At 33.3% G+C, this 23,309-nt stretch overlaps 1 protein-coding gene across 1 annotated transcript in view; it reads right to left on the bottom strand.

Annotated features, from left to right (window-relative positions):
- The window catches only part of ADGRV1 (adhesion G protein-coupled receptor V1), a 671,454-nt gene that overhangs the window by 581,904 nt on the left and 66,241 nt on the right, over window positions 1–23,309 (bottom strand). Inside the window, exons 21-24 of the mRNA XM_051971448.1 lie at window positions 17,049–17,422; window positions 8,314–8,490; window positions 4,521–4,701; window positions 1,631–1,833 (exon numbers count right to left, since the gene is read on the bottom strand). Coding sequence (XP_051827408.1) covers window positions 1,631–1,833; window positions 4,521–4,701; window positions 8,314–8,490; window positions 17,049–17,422 — 935 coding nt within the window. The remainder of the gene's footprint in view (window positions 1–1,630; window positions 1,834–4,520; window positions 4,702–8,313; window positions 8,491–17,048; window positions 17,423–23,309) is intronic.

Below are 23,309 nucleotides of genomic sequence, written 5' to 3'. Positions count from 1 at the left end.
TTCTGTGATTCAAAGCAATCCCAACAGACTTTAGGCAGAAAATGCCATCTGCCTGCAGAAAAAAGAACTGTGGAGATCTAATGTAGATCTACACATGATATGTTCATTTCTTTTTTCTGTTTTTTTTCTCTCCCATTATTTTTCCCTTTTCCTCTGATCTCTTTCTCCCAATATGACTCATAAAGTAATGTATATTTAAAAGCAATAAATTTTTAAAAAGAAAATTAATATATCTGAAAGGAATGTTTACTTGACTGCTTAAATGTTAACTTTATGATAAACTCTCAGCTCATTCCACTTTGCATTTGTTGTTCTCTCTGGTTTCATGACACTAGAGTGAGGAAGTACAAGTCTCTTCCCAAAGGTAGTAACCTAAGCATGAAGAACAAAAGAAAGGAAGGAACACAAAACAGTCTCTGCCTTTAAGAAACTTATCTATAAATGGAGGAAACAATATGTGTAAATAAATCTGGATGAATGGACCAAAAACAGATTGAGTAAACAGAAGCTAAGTAAAGACTCAAATGGATAAAGGACTTATAAAGACTTCCAAAGAAGATAATATCTGAACCAAGCCTTGAACAAAGCCAAGGATTCAAAGGCACAGAATTAGAAGGGAAAGAAGGAATTACAAGAATATTAAAGATGTCACATTAATGGACAAGACAATGGGAAATCTGGACATTCATTTTGAAGGGAAGAAAATGTTAAAATTTTTTAAAATTAAAAGAAAGTTATATAGAAAGTAAATATATAAAAGTGTCGAGGGCTGAAACTATTGGGTTGATGCAATGAGGTTGGGACTGCTGAGCGCTTGAAGCTAATTACTGATTGGACAATATTCTATGGCATATGCTTGGAAAATGGTCCTTTCCACTATCCATACTGGCTCAATGATTGGTGTATAGAGGATTGTAGGAGGGACTAAGGGGTGGAGTAAGGCTAGCCAAAGACACACTCTCAGCAGTACACAAGGGAGAAGGTGGTCACAGAGATTCTGCTTCTATCCTATTCAATCCTGCATCTAAGACCAAGAATAAAGATGGATTTTTGCTTATCCTGACTCCGGCAAATTCTGGGGTGTCCTGGGTGCTAGCAGGGTCGTTACATAAAAAAATTTAAGATTACTAAGAAACAGAGTTAAGATTGATCAAGCAGTTTTTTATTACCAGTTTTCTTGTACTTCAGACAGAGGTGCCATCAACAATGTGCGTGTAGTTAGCTGATGGGAGCCTTTGTCATGACCTTTTGAAACAACAGGATACATAAAATAGGTCTGTCAGTGGAGAAAAGAAGCCTAGGAATAATCAGTGTATCATAGTTTTATGTCAATGCTCTTCTATTTCCTTTTTTAGTAAGAACCAATATGATAACAACTGAAGAACAGCTTCAAATTTCTCTTTCCCAAATCGAATAAATGATGTCAAGGAAGTACTTTGTGGATGATAAAAAAATTCAAAAGGATAGGATGGTTGGTCTTTGTGTTAATCAGGTTTCTGAAGCTATTCAAAGTTGTTTGTTTTTATAATGTTGTCTTTATAGTATAAGGACAAGACTATGTAGCAAGTAGCTAGATAAGTAGCAAGATAAGTTACATTTTGTATTCTATTTTACATCTCCATCTACTTACCTGATAATCATCAGGACTAAATGCTGTCAGTGAAACTGTTCTGTATTCCACCATCACCTTTCCCAGAAGGCCTTGTGCACGAACTACCAACAATTTCACTTCTCCATCTTCCTCCTTCACAGTTATATGAGGGATACTAGTTGTAGGCAAAGTCATCTTATCATCTGGCTGAGGAGGCATTCCCACAGAAAACTGAAATAAGCCTAACAAATACACACACACACACAAAAATCACCAACATTTTCATCTTCACAAATGTCATATTCATTTTAAATGAAAACCTGTGTTCATCCATTAACTAGAGGAAAGTATTTAGGGCAGTAAGGTGGGTAAAGCACTAGAACAGGAATCAAGAAATATTTATTCAGACATTTAATTAGTTGTATGATTCTGGGCAAATTCCTTAATTGCTTCTAGCTTTAGTTTTCATATTTACAAAATGAGGATAATAATATAGCATATCACCTTATGGCATTGTGATGGAGATAAAATGAGACAATATTTGTAAGGTTCTTTAAAAACCGTAACACACTATACACATTAGCTACTACTACTACCACCACTATTATCACCACAACTACTTTACCACTTCTGCTATTATTATTATTACTAAAGTATGGTAGGCAGCTAGATGGCACAGTTTGTCAGTTCCAGAGTCAGGAAGAACTGAGTTCAAATCTGACCTCAGACACTTACTAGCTGTGTAATCCCTGAGTAAATCACTTAACCCTGTTTTCCTTAGTTCCTCATCTATAAAATGAGCTGCAGAAGGAAATAACAAATCACTGTATAAAGAGTCAGACATGATTGAAAACATGACTGAACAACAACTTCTACCACCATTACTGCTAGTGCCACTATCCCAACCACAATCACTACTATTTTTCAGTGATTTTTCAGTCATATCAGACTCTTTGTGACTTCTTTGAGGATTTTCTTGGCCAATACCCTGCCACGGTTTTCTATTTCCTTCTCCAGCTTATTTTACAGATAAGGAAACTGAGGAAACAGGATGAAGTGACTTGCCCAAAGGCACACAGCTAGTAAGTGTCTGAGGTCAGATTTGAACTCAGGAAAATGAGTCTTCCTGATCTCAGGACCAGTGCTCTCTAGCACCCAGCTGCCCTGCTGCTGCTGCTGCTACTACTACTACTACTTACTACTATTACCACTACTACTATCACCACTACCAACACCACCATTACTATTTCTATTACTACTATTGCTAGCTGCTACTACTATTACTATTGCTGTTGCTACTCCTGCTATTACTAGTAGTATTACTACCATTAAAGTTTTATCTCAAATAAGAAGGATTAGACTTGTTTTACTTGGTCCCAGAAGTCAAAATTAGGCACAATGAGTAAAAGTTTAAAAGAAGCAAATTTAGCCTTGAGATGAAATAAAATTTCTGATAAACTAAGCTATCTACTAATGGAATGGGCTACCTCAAGAAGCAGTCGGATCCCCTTTACTGATTTTTAAGCAAAGACTGAACATACATGATCAGGTATGTTGTAGGAAAGAGTAAGATGAAGCCAGATCAAAATTGTTAAATTTTCATTGTGAATATTTGTATTTTGGAAATCAATAAATACCACAAATTGGGGCCTAATTTATTGTTTTGATAATTGTCAAGACAATGTAATGAAGAAGATGTTAATAATGCAGATTAAACTTTAAAATGTGTCTTGCCTATATCTTTTTATTTTCTGGAAAGCCTCAGCCAGGCTAGTCCTCAAATAAACAGTGAAAACCTTTCCACTTTCATAGGATCACCTAGAGCGTACTCACTCTTGCCATTGTTTTCAATGACCCAGGATCATTTCTCCAACATAATAACATAATGATTTGAGGACAATATTAGTGGAATTTCATTTTGAATAAAGTATACAATTCATCTTCAACATAAATAGTAGAATGAGATAGTTTCTATACGTGTTGTTTCCCCTTTAGAATATGAAGTCCTGGATAGTAGAGCCTGAATTACTTTTCTATTTAGTCTAATGCTTCATTCATTCATTCATCTTTTTCGCGAAAAGCAAAATTCAATTAATTCTAATTTGAATCTGTTTAAAAACAAGAATGTCTGAATTTAAGTCAAATTGATGTTTACTTAAATTTACAATTACAATCACTATCAGACTATCTAAGATCAAATTACTCAAATTCAAAAAATTCAGATAATCAAAAAGTATTTGGAATTTGTTTTTGGCTCTTATTACATGAGAAGTGGCAACACATTTTATTTTAAAAACCTCAGTATAAAGACCTGGGAGATGGAAGATCATCCAGTTTTATTATTTGGCTTCTAAATACAAAATCACCTAATGTTAGAACTGGAACCTTAAAAATCACTTAGCACAAGGATTTTATTTGCCATATATAAATTTTAAGTTTTAAAGAGTTTAAGTTGATCAAAGAACTGAACTTAAAAGCTTTTAACTCCTGATCCAGTACCTATTTCACTAAAATCCTCTTTTCTGTCCCCATTCTACCCCTTAAATCCAATCTTCTTTCTTGCTTTGCTATCTAGGACCAGACTCCCAGAGGGAGCCACTTTCAGAGAGATGACAAAGGAAATTTCTCCAGTAACTGAAAGGTGACTTGCGTCTCTAAAAAACCTTCACTTCTAATTCCTACTGGATTTTAGGCTACATATAAAAGAAGGAATTCCTTAATAGTAGTAGAAAGGAAAGGAAAATAAAAATTCAGTTTTTAAAAGTTTAAATACATTTAATTAAAATTTTATTTAAAAAAACCTCTTATTCAACGTTTTTATATGCATATAATATATATATAATTCAGGAATATAGCTTAGTAGCATCATGTTAAGAGATGACATTCAGCTTAATTTTCTCATTTAACAAATTTCCGACAAAAACATTACCATATGGATGGTCACTGGCTTTGATGGTGATATCTGTTGTTTCCTTTTCAACATCTATGCTTGCACCACTAGTAGGAGTTGAACCTATTTTCCCATCTCCAGGAACTGCAGATACCAATGTCACCCGAAAATATTCATTCAGTTCTGGAATATCATCATCAATGACATAGAGATTCAAGACCTAAAATTATAAAAAGTCAGAGATGTTAGATTAGGAAACATGGCTATTATTTCTCAAAGAAAAAGTAGTATCCTTTAATCTACACTTAATTTTTTTAGTTATTTATAATCATGACTCATTTCTATTCCAAAATTTTTGTATTCAACTTTTAAATATGTGTACAACCCTTGTCTTCTAATTAAATTCCACAAAAAATAGCATGGGACAAAGTATAATCTGTCCCCAAATGTGTTCAGAATGTTATCAAACTAAGTGCCACTAGGTATCTTAGTGGAAGAAGATAGGATTTAGATTTAGGACTGAATGCAAATCTTCCCATAGATCCATAATAGCCATGTGACCCCTAAACAAATCAGTTAACTCATATCTGCCTCAGTTTCCTCAACTATAAAACAGAGATAATAACAGCACCTCCCTCATAGGAATGTTGTAAGCATCATTTGAGATAATAGTATTTGGGAAGCACTTTGCAAACCTAAACATCACTATGTAAATTTTAACATCTGTAAAAGTTTTCTTATAAACAAACTTATAAAGAATGAGAGTAGGTCAAAAAAGGGAAATGAACATGAAGGCCCTAAACCAAGACAAGTTCTAGTTTCTGATGGAATATCAGAGAGCCTGCAATAGATCACAATAGCAGGCATGTAACATCTTAACAGAACTGGACTGAAGCCTTTTGACAGAGAAAACTCCTCTTAAAGCTATAAGCTATATTGAAATCTTGATGTTAATTCTGAATATACATTTATAGATATTTCAGTCCTCTGCAATTGCCTATTATGCAAATTAATTATATAAATATAAGTGATAATATAAAATTGTATTGTTAAGTATGGATAAGCCCTGTCACTTTCTCTAGGTAGTTTTCTTAAAGTTTTAACTTATTGCTTCCTGTAATTCTCAATGTATACATATTTATGAATCTGAGGATTGCTAGACAGGATTTAGGATTAGAAAGGACTATGGGTGTGGCTAATGTGAAACTGGACTATCCTGAATTATATAAGTACGTTGTGAGATTTTTTTTAAAGTGCTTATTAATAGCATCTCAAATGACAAATTAACTTTAAGGGGGAGATTAATACATTCATTATTACAAAATAATAATTAACCCTGTGTTATCTGCATGAAATAAAGTATTTAATTTGGGTTTAGGATTTACTTCTTTCAATGTTCCGTCTGTTAATTCTGAACTATAACTTTCAAACTTGGTTTTCTTATCTGTAAAGTAGATATCATAATACATGTCATGCTTACTTTACGGAATTATTATGAAAATGAAATGACATGCTTTGAAAACTTTAATTTTCAATGTAGTAATGTTCAACTGTTTTTATTATTACATTAGCTAATTTTCCCTGGAACAATTTAATTATATTTCTTGTACATTACTCATTGCTCAAAATGTCACTTTGTATCTTGTCCAAATTTGTACCTTTACCAATGTGAAAATTCTATGAACTATTTTAACTATAGACATGTTCTTTTTATTTTGAATACTTTTTTTTTAGCTCCTAATCTTTTGATAAAGGTTTAGGAAAGAGTTGGAGCTTACATGTAATTCTGGACATTAGCTTTGTCAACAATGACAAGTATTCAATGAATATCGATTGCTCACAATAATCTATTATTTTTCACTTAAGATTATTATAACATAAAAGTGACCTTCTCTTTAGAGATGGGAATAACTTCTAGTAGTTGTGATGGTAGAGCTAAGTAGCCAAATAAAATAATAACAAAAATTTGAAAAAATTGAATAGAAATAGAAGAAAGCATAAGGTGTTTGATATAAAAATACTAAAAACTGTGAAAACTGATATAAAAACAATTAAAACTGTGCAAAAACTCTCTCCTTGATCTTAGTTTCAAGGCAGTTGTTTTTTTATATCAGACACCTTACATTTTGTTCTATTTTTTAAAACTTTTGATATTATTCTAATAATTTTTATTCCCTCATGAATTGGCTTTAGTTTGATCTTTGCTGCTTTTAAAGGAACCCATTTCTTGGATAAGACTTAGCTCTTTCTTTTCTAAACTCCACCCTTCTTCCAATTTCCAATTTTCTCTGAAGATCATATTTCATTAAAAAAAAATCTTGTGCTTCATATCTTCTGGATATTCAATTGCGGGAAATCCATGTTTTTTTTTTTTCTTTGAATCTATATTCTCTTCTTTTGGGGGAGGGGATAGAATCTCTAGAACTACATTAACTTTTTAAGGCTGGTTAATGTTTCCTTTGGAATTTTATTTCCCAAAATTAGTGTTTAGGGCTGGGATCAGATTCTACCCTCCTGCTGTACTTCGAGAACAATGGTCAATCCTATTTGGGCTCTCCTTGGATTTCCCTATGTTCCCGTGTTGAGATCAACCACCTGGGATTAGGACCCCCAACCTTGGATCTTTAATGTTCAGGTTGCTAAATCCTCAATAACTTCTATAATATCTCAATGTCAATGGCCAAGGAAAGAGGAGTGGCTGGGACTAGAGTTTTTGCATCTGAGTACTGCTGTACTATCCTGGTTATAGTGTACTGTCCAGAGTTTTAAGGTCTCCATGCTGAGGCTTTCCGACCACCCTAGGTTTTTCTGAGAGGGGGTGGAGACAGTTTCAATGTCTGGTATAGAAGTTTACAGGCCATATGTGCCCCTCCCAGCAGAGGCATATGTGCCTCTGCTGGGAGGCAGTGGGCTTGTTTGCCTGTGCCTAAAAGGGCTTTGATGATAGCTCTCTTTCCTACTGCTCTATTGCCCATGGGCTTCTGGGCTGGGTTTTCTAAGTAGTTTTGTGGTAGAAAAAGGTCACTCTTCAAAGATTTTGCTCTAAAGGATGCTTTTATTGAATTAGTTTGCTTGAAAAAAAATTTTCCCCAACTTAATAGCTGACAGAGTTCAGTACTGCTGAAGTAATATAACTATATAAATTCCCATCTTGTCTATATCTCCATTACTTCCCATTTTAAGAAGAGAAAAAAAATCTAAAAAATGGAAATATAATATTAACAAATAAGATATTTAGAAATAATTCTTCAAAAGATTAGAATATTGAATAGGATATTCTAAATATGGAAAGTTACTTTTAAACAAAAAAGGATGATAATATTGAAAAGTTTTTAATTAATAGTATAGATTATAAATATATTTTCTATTTTCAATTCATGAATGTCAGAAATGAAATTTTAAGGAAAGAGAAGCAGCTGTGTACTCAACAATAAAATATCTTTGAAAGCCATATGATATGTAATTGTACTGCTACTTAGTATGTTTTAAAGTTTGCAAAGTTTTTTACATATGCTAGCTCATTTGGTTTGAATAAGAAGAAATTAGAAATAATAGGCCCAAATAAATTTCATAGCCTACCTTTTCTTTCATATGAAAGTCCAAAAGGGACTAGGTGGGTTTTTTTTTTGTTCCTATTGTTTCCCCACAAACATAATAATGAACATCAACAAAACCGTGCATTTCTTAAATTAGTCAAATTGTTAAATTCTTAAACATCCAAAGCTCTGAAATATAACCTCTGGGATTACTTTAAAGAATACATACACCAGAAAATTAATCCCAGGAGTTAAAAAAACACACACAAATAATTAACATTAATAAAAGAAGGTACCTCTGATCTCTGCCAAGGAAGGAATGTGATAGTTCCACTGGCATTAGCAAAATCATCAATGATGTAATTAATGCCAGTAGAATCTATCTGGGAGATGGTATAAAAAACATGCACGTAATCCAGAGCTCCCCGGGTTCTCTCAATGACACAGGAAATGGTGGACCCCTCTTCTGCTATCTGAAATTAAATGAAAATTATTTTTAGGTAAAGATTGATCCTAATCACTCAGTAAAGGAAATTCCATTTAAGAAAATCAGATAATTATCATAAAATCTTCACTCTTTTTGAAAATCATCAACTTTCTGCTACCTATTTGGAAAATGATATATAGATACATATATTTAGTAATAGAAATGGTGTACTTAGGATAGAATCCTATTTTTTACAGATACTTTACAAGATGATTCATATGATAATTTATATAGATTCATGTATATCAACCCATAGTGAAGTTTTTTAATGAAACTTATGATCTCATCATTCTAAGGAGCTTTTAAATTAGGAATTTCCTTTTCCAATATACACCAGCATTTTCTTATACAGTTTATGTTTTGAGAAAAGAAAGTGGTCTGAGGATACTATGTGCCTAAGGTCACATAGAAAGTATCCATCAAAGATGGGGCTTTACTTCAGATCTTAAAGATTCCAAGGACAATAGTTTAATCAGTAAGCTTCAGTACCTCTCAATCTTAGTAAACTCTAATATTATACAATACTAGCTAATGTGCTTACATAGTACTAAGTGCTTTACAATTATTATGTCATATGATCCTCACGACAACCCTGGAAGGTAAAAGTTACTATCATCCTTAATTTATAGATGAAGAAATTGAGAAAAACAGAAGTTAAATGATTTTGCCACAACCACACTGCTATTTGAACTTGGATTTTCCTGACTCCAGGTCCAGCACTTTATCTACTGCATTGCTAAGCTGCTTATTTAGAATATCTAGGGAAGAAGATAACAGGAGGAAAATCATAAATATCTGGATGCTAACAGAAACTATGATCTCTAGATAGTATTGCTATCATATCTAAATTTTGGTATAAATCAGTTAATATATTTTAAAATTAATTTTATTGTCATACAGTCATTCATTAGGCTTTTATTTAACTTTTCAAGTATTTCTGCTTTATAAAAGAAGAAGCAACATAAGGACAATACTTTATCTTCCTCTGTGTCTTTTATACTGTCTAAGACAAAATCTTATGTATAGTAAGCACTAAATAAATATTTAACCAACCTCTATTTAAACTATAATTTAAGATTTCTTATATTTTAAACCTATTACTTTGGTTTGAATAGCTGAAATGCAAAAGCCTCATTTTGAACAATTTTAGAGATTGATTTAAATTTTACATATGCACTATTATAAATCATTAAAATCAAATTGATTTGGTTAATCCAGCATGGACTCTATTGTGTTCTACAAAATAATTAAACTAAAAAGCTGAACAACTGTTTTATAAACAGCAGGTTAATTGGTTCTACCAATTTTGGTCTGAAAAAAAATTGTAAAAAGAGTCAAGAGATTCTGAAACTTAATCCTCAATGCCAAATTTCACATGAAAATATTCAACAACAGAAAGAGGAGTTAATCAATCAGGTGAGAAGAGGAAATGAGTGAAATTCATTTACTCTACTTAAAATACATTCTATCTTTTACTCTAAATACCCTAAATTTACTTAATTTTCATGTTTTTAAATGAAGAGAGAGATCTACTGGCCTTGATTCAGAAACATTTGTGTTTAAGTCTTAACTCTGATACAAAATGCCTGTTTGACCCTGAAAAAGTCACAGCGTTCCAATGCTGGATGCAACTTTTTCTAAAACTTAACAGAACAGCTGTCAATCTACATTGGTAGACAGAGTTTGTTCTTACTTCACTACACATATCTTGAAAAAATAAAACACCAAATGCATCTCATACGTTTCCAATCTTTTTTTCTTCTCTCTATCTCCAGAACAGAGAAAGGAAGAATAAAACCCAATTACCATCCTTTCTACCCAGACCTATTCTCCTGGGGCTAATCCACTATGCTCTGTTTCTACAATTGTCCCAACCTACTCTAAGTCAAAAAACAATCTAAAAGTAAGTTTTCCTAGAGTACTCCCAAGACTCCCAGCACAAGGTCAATTTAGGTAGTATTCACATACTAAAATGCTATGAGTAGGAATTAATGGAAACAAAAAATGATGTTGCTTAAAAGATAATGCCATAGGGGAGCCTGGGATATTCTGAATTCTATACATTTTCATGAAACACCTTTCTGAATAAAGGAACATGTTGCCTTAAACCTTGTAAAGCCATCATATATGTTACAAAAGTTCAGTAGTTCTGTGAATTTAAATTCTATTATATAAAAAATGTTTTGCAATCCAGATTTTCAGGTAGTACTATTTCTCATTAAACAAATAAAAGAGGCAGCAATTCACATATGATTCACGAGCTCTGATACTTTTCAGTACCAAAGGCACATAATATAGGAACACAAATAATAACAGCCTACATTTCTGTAGCACTTTAAGGGTTACTAAGCATATTTCTTTTCTCTGAAGTACATAATATGGATATTTTCTACAGATAAGAAAGCTGAGGCTTAGAGTAATTGAATGACTTGTGTCCATGGCCTCCTGGATAATAAGTGTCAGAGGAGGGATTTGAATCCATTTCCTGGCTGAAGCAAGGATCCTTTTTTATTTTTTATTTTTAACATGCTATACCAAAAAGCTAAAAGGGAATGAAAATGAAATTATAAGCATACATAGAACAGCTGTGAAATTTTTCTTTGGCACAATAATAAGCAAGTTCCTTAAGGGCCAGAGACCATCTCACTTTTATATTTGTATCTCCAATTCTTTGCACAATGCCTTGCACAGAGTAGACACTAAATGATGGTTGATTGATTGACAGATACAAGAAGTAGGTTTATTTTTGTCATTTTCACATGGAAAAACATTTTCTAACCCAAAGTTTATTCTTGAAAGATTTTAATAAAAGCTAAAACCATCACTGAAAAACAATTTACAGGTTCATTCACACATATATTGTAACTTTTATTTGATAAAGATATATATGTATACATACATCTTAAATAAAAATTTTTAATAGAAAATGGAATATTAAACTTTTCCCTCCATTTTAGGTTATAATTTAGTTTTAAAATATGGTACAAATGACTATTTCAGTAATTTGACATAAAGGAATATGTACCCAAGAGTTAATACAGTAAAAACAGAACTTCACCTCAAGTCAAAGCACTTGGGTTCAAGTCTTTACTCAGCTACTTATTATTATCCATGTGAATAACCTATTCCAGGCCTCAGTGTCTTCAACTGTAAAATGAAGCTACCAAACAAAACTATATCTAACATTTCTTTCAACAACAATCCTACATAATAAGTTGTAGAATCACAATCATCCAAATTCTCAAAGAACTGAATGATACAGTCCTGGTGTTTCTTGGGAATACAGTATTTATAAGGTCTTGTCTAAATCAGCAGGGATATAAAAGGAAGAATGAACATGGGTAAAAATTATTAGAATCCTTTTTTTTCTAGAAAAAATTAACTATTCTTATCACTGAATAATCTTTCCTTGCTGAAATAGATGAATGCTAAAGAATTAGCATATCCCATGAATTTTTAATTTAGTTTCATGCTTGGGTGATGGTCTGTGAAATCAGATTGTATCAATAGCACTTATATAGAAAAGAATCTATTAGCATAACATATGGTAGGTACTTAAAAGCAATTACAGTTCAAGCTGAAATAAAGTTCTCATTCTTAGAAGAATATTCTCAAAATGTATCTTTAAAACTTTGTTACAGTAATTTATTTTTTGAAATCATAAATTTCCATACTTCAATTCTTGAGACCAGTATCACTAAAAAGACTGAAACTGATACAATGGGCAATAAATCTTATTCATTTACAGGCATTCAAATACACAGTTGTACTTCAGTAAAATAATTATATTAAAGTAGAAAGTTTTAGGTTCTGAAATATGACAGAGAAAAATAAAGTAGAGTAGAAAATGGCGATAGGAGAAAAAGCCTTTCAGCCAAATAGCCAATTAACTGGAAGGAACCAGAGAGCGATTAGAAAGGGACCTTAAAATGCAGGGAGGTTTTTTGTTGTTCAGCTGTTTTTGCCATGTCTGACTCCTTACAACTCCATTTGGGGTTTTCTAGATGAAGATACAAGAGTGTTTTGCCATTTCCTTCTCCAGCTCATTTTAGAGATGATGAAACTGAGGCAAACAGGATTAAGTGGTATGTCCAGGGGTCACATAATCAGTGTTTGAGGCCACATTTGAATTCAAGTGTCTTTCAGACTCCAAGATTGCTATGCGAATTTAAAAACACAAAAGAATTTCCACACACTTGTACATACGCCTTATATCAAAGCAGAATGGACTAATATTCAAAATAATGCAATTGTTTTACAAAAAATATGTTTTATTTTTAGCTTAGACTAACTGGCTGATTAAGTTATGTCAAATGACTATAAAAGAAAGTTTATAAACACAAGTCACCATGGTGAGATGACAAGTGCGAGATGATTAGATCTAAGGTGGGGAGGACACATTTTCAGGAAACTACCATTCCTCACATTGATAAAACTATAGTCTCTTTAAAACACTGTAAGACCAGCATTGGTTTTTCTGTGAACAGGAGACAAAAATATCCTCACATGACATAAGGTTACATGCTTTTAGATAAGAAAGAAAGGAGTTGCTAATCCTTTTCTTAAAATTTACAAGGATGAGAATTCCACAGATTCCTCTTGTACAATAATCCAGTGCCAGCATTCAATTTCTTTTTTTTTCCATAGCTAAGAATCAGAATGAAAGCACTATCAAGGACCATAAAGAGTATCTGGCTCATCTGGGGGAAAGGGAAAGGAGAAGGAGGGGAAAAATTGGGACAAAAGATTTGGCAATTGTCAATGCTATAAAATTACCCATGCATATAACTTGTAAATAAAAAACTATAATAATAATAATAATAATAATAAAAAGAGTATCTGGCTCAACTCCCATGTTTTACATAGAAGACAGCTGAGGCCAAAAGGATTAAAGGAGTCCAACTTTGGGAAATTAGTTGGCAAAAGATGCAGGCCTGGATTTAGTCCCTCATACTCTTGCATTTTAAACTATGGCTCTTGCCACTATCCTATAGTGACTCATGTCGACAAGGAGCTGACCACAGAATCATGGACACAGAACTAGAAGGAACCTTGAAGATCTTCTAGTCCAGCCTGTTCACTTTAGAGATGGTAAAACTGAGTCCCAAAGAGTTCAGTGACTTTCCCAAAGTCAGTGAGATAATAAGTGTGAGGGTCGTGGTTTAACACTGGTCATGGTACTCCAGATCCAGGGCTCTTTCTACTGTACTGTAGTTTTCTTCTTGCTGTATATGATAAGTACAACTATATATATATATATCTTGCAACATATAACATAAATTTACTCCACTTTTTTCTTATATAAAAACTGTCAACAAATTAATAACTTTATTAATATGAATACAATGACTTACCTAAATGGAAAAGTATGGCTAGTTATAGGCAATAATGTTGGGTTTTTTGGGTTTTTTTTGCAAAGCTATGAGTTAAGTGGCTTGCTCAGAATGTCTGAGGTCATGTTTTAACTCAGGTTCTCTTGTCTCCAGGGCTGTGCTCTATCCATTGCATCACCTAGCTGCCCCAATAATGCCTTTTTCTCAAAAAGCTGTATGGACCTAGTCAAGTTCAAAGAGCCGTTTAGGGGGCAGATGCTGAACTATTTCTACCTTCAGCTAAATAAAATCAAGTTTCTATGCCTACTTTGAAAACTGCTGATTTTTAAAGCAAAAAAAAAAGTTCTCAGACACAGCTGGGCTTTTTGTTGTTTATTTGTTTAACTGTTTATTCCTACTTAGGCTATATGGTTCTTTGAATTTTATTTGTGTTAGTCCATATATAAATAGTTAAGACCATGACATAAATTTAGGATTGCTTCCATAATACCTAGTCCCAAGAAGTCCTGATATTTACTGTATAGCCGAACATATCACAGCTTTGCCAAGATTCAATTTATAAAATGGGGATAACTAAATCAGTCTTTTCTACCTCACAGAGCTATGATAAGGATTAACTAAAAATGCACATGAAAATATTCTGACACCTTTAAAATGTCAGTCAGTCCAAAAAAAGGTACCATTACTAGAGATTTCTTTCTATATGCACATTAGACTCACTAGTAACATGTTGATCCAAATTCAGACCAAAAGTCTATACCACACTTTATCCAAAGAATGAGAAGTCTCCAGAGTGCCTATTATTCTTTTTTTTTTAAGTACCCATTATTCTGCAGAAGCCATTGTTACTCAGGGTGACAAACTAGGTATTATCTATGACTCCTCACTTTCTATTATCCTGCATATCCAATCTGTTGTCAAGGTCTGTCCATTTTACTTTGTTAAGATCCTGCAAAGCCTCTTCTAGTATTCCCACTACTATCCAACAGGCCCTTATCATCTCATATCAGGACTATTTCAATAAACTACTTTCTGCACCAAATCTACTTCAATACCTATCTCAGCTGTCAAAGTGACCTTCTAAAGTTCAGGACTGACAACATCACCATCCTACTCAATAAACTCCAGTGCTATCATGACAAGGGTCAAATATAAAATTGTTTCTTAAGCATTCAAAACCCTTCATTATCCCCCTTCTCCCTTCCCCTCTCCCTCTCCGTCTCTCTGTCTCTCTCTCTGTCTCTCTCTGTCTCTCTCTCTCTCTCTCTCTCTCTCTCTCTGTGTGTCTGTCTCTGTCTCTCTCACACATACACACACACACACACACACACACACACACACATTCCTCTTTCCAATCGTCTTACACTTTATATCCTAAACCCAAACCCCACATATTAGTCAATCCAAACAGGACAATCCATCTCCGGGTTCTGGGAATTTTTTCTGATGGTTCCCAATACTTAAAATTCTCTTACTCCTCATCTCTGTCTCCTGACTTCCCTGGCTTCCTCCAAAATCCTGCTAAAGCCTCTTCTACAGGAAATGATTCTAATCCTGCTTCATTCTATTGCCTTTGTTCTGTTGATGATCTCTATCCTGTGGACTGCTTATTTGTACATAGTTGTCTGCATGAGGTTTCCCCCACTGCAAGAGGTAGACCCCCACTTGAGAACAAGGACTGTCTTCTTCTCTTTCTTTGGATCTCCAGTACTTAGTATAGTGTATGACACATAGTAGGTGTTTAATAAATGTTTACTGATTGACTAAAATTGTAATTCTACACTTTACGCATCATGGAGATGTCTTACTACCTTCTTTTATAAATAGATTAGTAAGGCCAGTGTACACTGTATAATGATACTTGTTCTTTCATTTGCAGTAGGAGGATATATTATCTATAAAATTAAAAATTCTATTTTGTCTTTTAATCTTTATTATTTTATCTTTTAAATATATAATTCAAGAAAACATGCTAGAATCAAATTGCTAAGGCAATGTCAAAACTCTCCTCAGGTCTTTGGCGTTCACCCACAGGCCTTTGTTGTCACATATAACACCTGTGAAGCCGTTTCAAAGACTCTCATGTTACTGAACAGGAAACCAACAAGATTACAGTGAAGCCCTGAAGACACAGAAAGGACAGATAAGAAGAGCAGCACAGGGCCCTGTAAATTCACACTAACCAAGGAGGCTGATAAGAAAGGCATTATTACTGGTACAGAAGCTTGTTGGCTAACCCTTGAGTAAGTAGTTTTATCTGAAAACTCTTAGATAAATATCGATGTTTTATATTCATTTGGCCTCTATTAGCTGTGTAGCGTAATGGATAAAGTTGAGTCAGAGAGGCCTGAATTCAAGTCCCATATCCAACACAAATCTGACATAATAAGATTGCATGACTCTGGGCAAACCATTAACCTTTCCATATCTTAGTCAACTGCCACTTAGTCAGTTAACTGACATTTTTAAGCATTTACTATGTACATTAACTATGTACCAGGCAGGCACTGTTCTAAGTAGTAGGGATATAAAGAAGGTCAATAAACAGTTTCTTCTCTCAAAGAGTTCTCAGTCTAATGGGAAACAATATGCAAACCACTATGTATAAACAAGATACAGAGAAGATAACTTGTAACTGAAGGAAGACATTAGCATTCCGGAGAGCAGGAAAGACCTGTCACAGAAAGTGGGACTTTGGCAGAGACTTGAAGGGAGTTGAGGAAAGCAGGGGTAGGGCAGAAAAAAAAAAAAAGGGAATGAGGGCCAAGCACAGTGGAAAATCAGTGATGCCTGGAGTAGGGACATTGAGCGTTTCAGGCAAGAAAGCAGTATTACTGGATCATAAGTACATAGGGGAAAGAGAGAGTGCAAAGTGTAAGAAGCCCAAAAAAGTAAACAAGAAATGGAAAGTTTTAAAAGCCAAACAAAGATTAAGTTTAATGTGGCAATATGTACTGGTAGAAGAAGTTCCTTTTTGGGGGAATCTCTACATCTGTGAAATCACAAGTCTAGTACTAAAAAACCATACCAAAATAAACAAAGCAAAAACCAAGTCACCTAATTGGCTCTTAAGTTTCTCTCTTTAAAAAAAAAAAGCAAGATACCTTTAATGTGAGAGAAATTCTATTTATTATTAGCTGAAAGAAATCTCAAGAGCATTCACAATTAGTCATGATCACTGCTACCGAATATTCCAAATTTGCTATCTTACCTCTGGTATGCAGGCTCCTGTAAAGCCAAACAATCCATTGGCATTGTCACTTTTTTGTATTGTTAATCTTGCTGTGATATTTTCTTGAGAAATACGAGCTCCACCATGTACAGAAACTAGCTTAAGTATAAATAATTCTTCTCCTTCTTCTTCATTGTCGTCTTTTGCTGAAACAATGAATGATTTATTGGTTTCTCCTTGTCTGTACTCTAGGTACCCAGAAATAGGGTGCAAATCATTCTTTGCTGGAGTGGCGTGAAGTTCATAGATTTCTTCTGAGGTCAATTTTCGCTCATACAGCCTTACATCTTGCATCAATCCTGTAAACCTGTCATTCCCATTCATCCCTGCACCAACTCTCATTATCCCGGGACCTGAAATTAGAAATCAGTATTAACATTTAATTGAAAAAAGGAATATAACATAATACAACCAATATTATCATTAGATTCTTAAATCACAAGAAGGATTTATGAAATGGAAACATTGTACTAAAAGATAACATGACATAAGTCATATGTTTTACATAGCCATAACTGGTGTATTAACTAAATTTCTTCAATACTTTAGGGTTCTGTAAAGAATATAATATGTGCTGATTAAAGATGATCAGATTAGGTTTTTTAAAACTATATGAAGACTTTTTAAAATATATTATTTTTCTATGAAAGAATGAACTTTAAAAGTGTGAACTGTGTTGGATTCAGAATCAGAACCTAAGTTTCAAACCTATGTCTTCACAGATTTGGAGAGATAGCCTCTCATGACAACTTTTAGCTCTAAATTCTATGATCTTATTTAAGATAAAAATTGCCTAAGGCATCCCTATTCTTCTCCTTTCCCCTAGCTACTAAACCCAACACTATTGAACTCTACCCCAATAAGGCCCAATGTAAAGGTCATTTCTTTTTCTAAGAAACCTTATCTGTTTCCTCTCAGAGAGAAGTATTTTCTTCCTCAAAATTCACAGCATCTATAGTCACACTCTCCTACTTTACCTGATATTCTGATTCTGGATATGCTTCCAACTAGATTTTAAGGTAAAGGCAGGGACCACTCTTAATTAATTTTTATATTTTTCAATAAAAAGCCACATTTATGAGTGGAAAATAATTTTAAATAAAATTATTAAAAATGTGGGGAAAATGGAATCAAATATTTTTCAATAACATTTCTCAAATATTTTCTCAATTATTATTTTTTTCAATCAACATATAGAAGGAATTATTAGGTAAAAGATAGATATGCTTCATGACATAAATTTTAAAAAGTAATTCTGTGCCACAAAGGTGGATAGGAGTAAGGGGCTGAATTTCTTATAAAAGAACTCCTGGATGTCCTGGATAAAGACATACTTTTTATTAAAGCAGATGGCCATCTTCTCTACAACTTTGAGTACTGAGTGTTATCTAGAACACTGAGAAATTAAATGACCTGCCCAAGATCACGTATCCAGTAAATATCAGAAATAGAACATGGATCTATGTCTTCTTAGCTTGTGCTTTCCCATTTTGAGCTACAGAAAGCAACATAATTCATATAAAAAGAAAAACAACAGACTCAGAAAATATTTATTTTAAATATAACAGACTCATAAATAATTTTGTAACTAAATAATATATGGAACTATTAAAAAGTCACAGTGATAATTCCCAATCTGATATGAAAAATTTTCAAAGGAAGAAACATTATTAATTAATTTTAAAAATATTCAACCACAGTGATCATCAAAGAGATACAAATTAAAACAACTTCGAGGTACCAGTTCACATTCATCAAATGAGGAAATAATAAAAGCAATAGTCTCTGGAGGAGAAAGTGAGGCTGACTTTGCTCAGCTCTGCCTCACTCAAATCCAATTCACATGTAAGTTAAGATATCACACTCATGATATCATTAAGATATTTTCAAGAATGAAGAATAAACAACAATAATAGCAGTAATAATAAATATAAATAATATTAAATAAATGATTAAGTAAATAAGATAAAATAATAAATAAAAGAAATAATAAAAATAAAAAGTAAAAAATTGTAATAAATAATAAAAGTTTTTTCTAATGCTTATATGGTGCTTCTATGTTCCAAGTACTTAGCACAGAAACTACATTAAGTAATTTACAAATAGATAAGCCTGGAACATAGATACTATTATGACCCTAATTTTACAGATGAATGAAACTGAGGCAAATAGAGGTTATATGACCTGCCCAAGATCACACAGTTAGTCAGTAAATATCATTTGCTAGGTAGCACTGAGGATAAAGTGCTAAAATTGGAATCAGCAAGACCTGAATTGAAAAATCCCAATTTAAGCACTTGTTAGCAATATTTGACCCTGAATAAGTCAACTAACTTCTCTCAGTCTCACCCTTCTCTTCTGTAAAATAGAGATTATGCAACTCCCTAAAAAAAAATCCCCAGGACCAGATGGATTTACATGTGAATTCTACCAAACATTCAAAGAACAATTAGCTCCAATGCTTTATAAACTATTTGAAAAAATAGGGAATGAAGGAGTCCTACCAAACTCCTTTTATGACACAGACATGGTACTGATACCTAAACCAGGTAGGTTGAAAACAGAGAAAGAAAATTATAGACCAATCTCCCTAATGAATATTGATGCTAAAATCTTAAATAAGATATTAGCAAAAAGACTACAGAAAATCATCCCCAGGATAATACATCATGATCAAGTAGGATTTATACCAGGAATGCAGGGCTGGTTCAATATTAGGAAAACTATCAATATAATTGGCCATATTAATAATCAAATTAACAAAAACCATATGATCATCTCAATAGATGCAGAAAAAGCATTTGATAAAATCCAACATCCATTCCTATTAAAAACTCTTGAGAGTATAGGAATAAATGGACTTTTCCTTAAAATAATCAGTAGCATCTATTTAAAACCAGCAGTAAGCATCATATGTAACGGGGACAAACTGCAACCATTTCCAATAAGATCAGGAGTAAAACAAGGTTGCCCTCTATCACCGTTACTATTTAATATTGTATTAGAAATGCTAGCTTTGGCAATAAGAGTTGAGAAAGAGATTAAAGGAATAAGAATAGGCAATGAAGAAACCAAATTATCACTCTTTGCTGATGATATGATGGTACACTTAGAGAACCCCAGAGATTCTACCAAAAAGTTATTAGAAACTATCTACACCTTCAGCAAAGTTGCAGGATATAAAATAAACCCACATAAGTCATCAGCATTCTTATATATCACTAACAAAACCCAACAGTTAGAGTTACAAAAAGAAATTCCATTTAAAGTAACTACTGATTGTATAAAATATTTAGGAATCTATCTGCCAAGGGAAAATCAGAAACTTTATGAGCAAAACTACAAAACACTTTCCACACAAATTAAGTCTGATCTAACCAACTGGAAAAATATTAAATGCTATTGGATTGGGCGAGCAAATATAATAAAGATGACAATACTACCTAAATTAATCTACTTATTTAGTGCTATACCAATCAGACTCCCAAAAAACTACTTTGATGAATTAGAAAAAATAACAACAAAGTTCATATGGAAAAACAAAAGGTCAAGAATTTCAAGGGAATTAATGAAAAAAAAATCAAATGAAGGTGGCCTAGCTGTACCAGATCTAAAATTATATTATAAAGCAGCAGTTACTAAAACCATCTGGTATTGGCTAAGAAATAGACTAGTTGATCAATGGAATAGGTTAGGTTCAAAGGACAAAACAGCCAATAACTTTAATAATATAGTGTTTGACAAACCCAAAGACACCAGTTTCTGGGATAAGAATGCATTATTTGACAAAAATTGCTGGGAAAATTGGAAATCAGTATGGCAGAAACTAGGCATTGACCCACAATTAACACCGTACACCAAGATAAGGTCAAAATGGGTTCATGACCTAGGCATAAAGAATGAGATGATAAATAAATTGGAAGAGCATAGGATAGTTTACCTCGCAGACCTGTGGAAGAGGGAGGAATTTATGACCAAAGAAGAATTAGAGATCGCTATTGACCACAACATAGAAAATTTTGATTATATCAAATTGAAAAGTTTTTGTACAAACAAAACAAATGCAAACAAGATTAGAAGAAAAACAATAAACTGGGAAAACATTTTTACAATCAAAGGTTCTGATAAAGGCCTCATTTCCAAAATATATAAAGAATTGACTCTAATCTATAAGAAATCAAACCATTCTCCAATTGATAAATGGTCAAAGGATATGAACAGACAATTCTCAGACGAAGAAATTGAAACTATTTATAGACATATGAAAATATGCTCCAAATCATTATTAATCAGAGAAATGCAAATTAAGACAACTCTGAGATACCACTACACACTTGTCAGATTGGCTAGAATGACAGGGAAAGATAATGGGGAATGTTGGAGGGGATGTGGGAAAACAGGGACACTGATACATTGTTGGTGGAATTGTGAACACATCCAGCCATTCTGGAGAGCAATTTGGAACTATGCTCAAAAAGTTATCAAATTGTGCATACCCTTTGATCCAGCAGTGTTTCTACTGGGCTTATACCCCAAAGAGATACTAAAGAAAGGAAAGGGACCTGTATGTGCCAAAATGTTTGTGGCAGCCCTGTTTGTAGTGGCTAGAAGCTGGAAAATGAAAGGATGTCCATCAATTGGAGAATGGTTGAGTAAATTGTGGTATATGAATGTTATGGAATATTATTGTTCTGTAAGGAATGACCAGCAGGATGAATATAGAGAGGACTGGCGAGACTTACATGAACTGATGCTGAGTGAAATGAGCAGAACCAGGAGATCATTATATACCTCAACAACGATACTGTTTGAGGATGTATTCTGATGGAAGTAGATCTCTTCGATAAAGAGAGCCTTAATTGATCAAAGATGGACAGAAGCAGCTACACATAGAGAAAGAACACTGGGGAATGAATATAAACTGCTTGCATTTTTGTTTTTCTTCCCGGGTTATTTATACCTTCTGAATTCAATTCTCCCTGTGCAACAAGAAAACTGTCCAGTTCTGCACAAATATATTGTATCCAGGATATACTGTAACCTATTCAACATGTAAAGGACTGCTTGCCATCTGGGGGAAGGGGTGGAGGGAGGGAGGGGAAAAATCGGAACAGAAATGAATCCAAGGGATAATGCTGTAAAAAATTACCCTGGCATGTGTTCTATCAATAAAAAGATATTAAAATTAAAAAAAATAGAGATTATGGTTCAACTAAACTATATTTATACTAGGAAACTTCTGAGGTGAATTTCCAAACATAAAATTGTCCCAACAGTAGTATTTTTATAAACCACTACTAAGTTTTCTCCTTTTAAGTAGTTTCAATAATCTGGAAATTTATAAATACAATATGTCCACAGTAATGACTGTGGAATAAGAAAATCAATACCATTTTGTCAGTGGAACATGAGATTGGCCAGAAATTCCATAATTCCCATTCAATTCATTCATCTGGTTCTAAAATGACAGTTTTTCTATAACACAAGTCCCATTCATTTTCCTATGGCATTTGAGAAAAAAAAACCCATTATCAAGTAATCAAATAGCTAGCCTAAGTGAACAATCTTGCCAGAAAATTTAGTTGTGTCCCTTTTATTTCTTTCTTTCCTAGTTCTATGGATAATGCCCTAGCATAGAGATTATCCTACACTAACCTTTTTGGGGATATAAATGTATAAGCTATGACTCTTTCCATTATTAAGTTTTATTTGAAAAGACTGGGCATATATCAAATATACTATATACATATTTGCATGTATACACATATATCCCTAACAAGATTTCTTTCAATAATTTAATGATCTCTAATTTCATTGTTGCAATAAATTATCCTTTAAAGCTATATTGCCACCAAAAATTTATAACCAGAGAACCAATCTAATGAGTCACCTCTCTAAATTTATCAAGGCTTCTCTTGGCTAAAAGATAAACCATAATCAGGCCTTGACCGTTTCCAATTTGACAAAAATATCAATAATGGCTAAGATTTATATTGGAAAAAGCTACTTCCCTTTACCCCTCATTGCCATAGTGAGGCACCAGAAGAAAGTTCAATGGTATATGGAAAAACTCTCTCTACTAATGTAGATTAGCATCTGCTCTGCAAAGTCAGTGTTAGAATTTAATTGGGGGCACTAAGAGATTGAATGATTTGTCCAAGGTCATACATCAAGAGCATCAAGAGCAGAATTTGAACCTTTCTTTACTCTTGAGACTGGTATCTCTCCTGCATAACACTT

Source organism: Antechinus flavipes, chromosome 1 (genome assembly GCF_016432865.1).
Source record: "Antechinus flavipes isolate AdamAnt ecotype Samford, QLD, Australia chromosome 1, AdamAnt_v2, whole genome shotgun sequence".
Taxonomy (NCBI): domain Eukaryota; kingdom Metazoa; phylum Chordata; class Mammalia; order Dasyuromorphia; family Dasyuridae; genus Antechinus; species Antechinus flavipes.
Note: the sequence above shows the minus strand (reverse complement) of the source record. Positions and strands in the feature narration are given on the sequence as shown.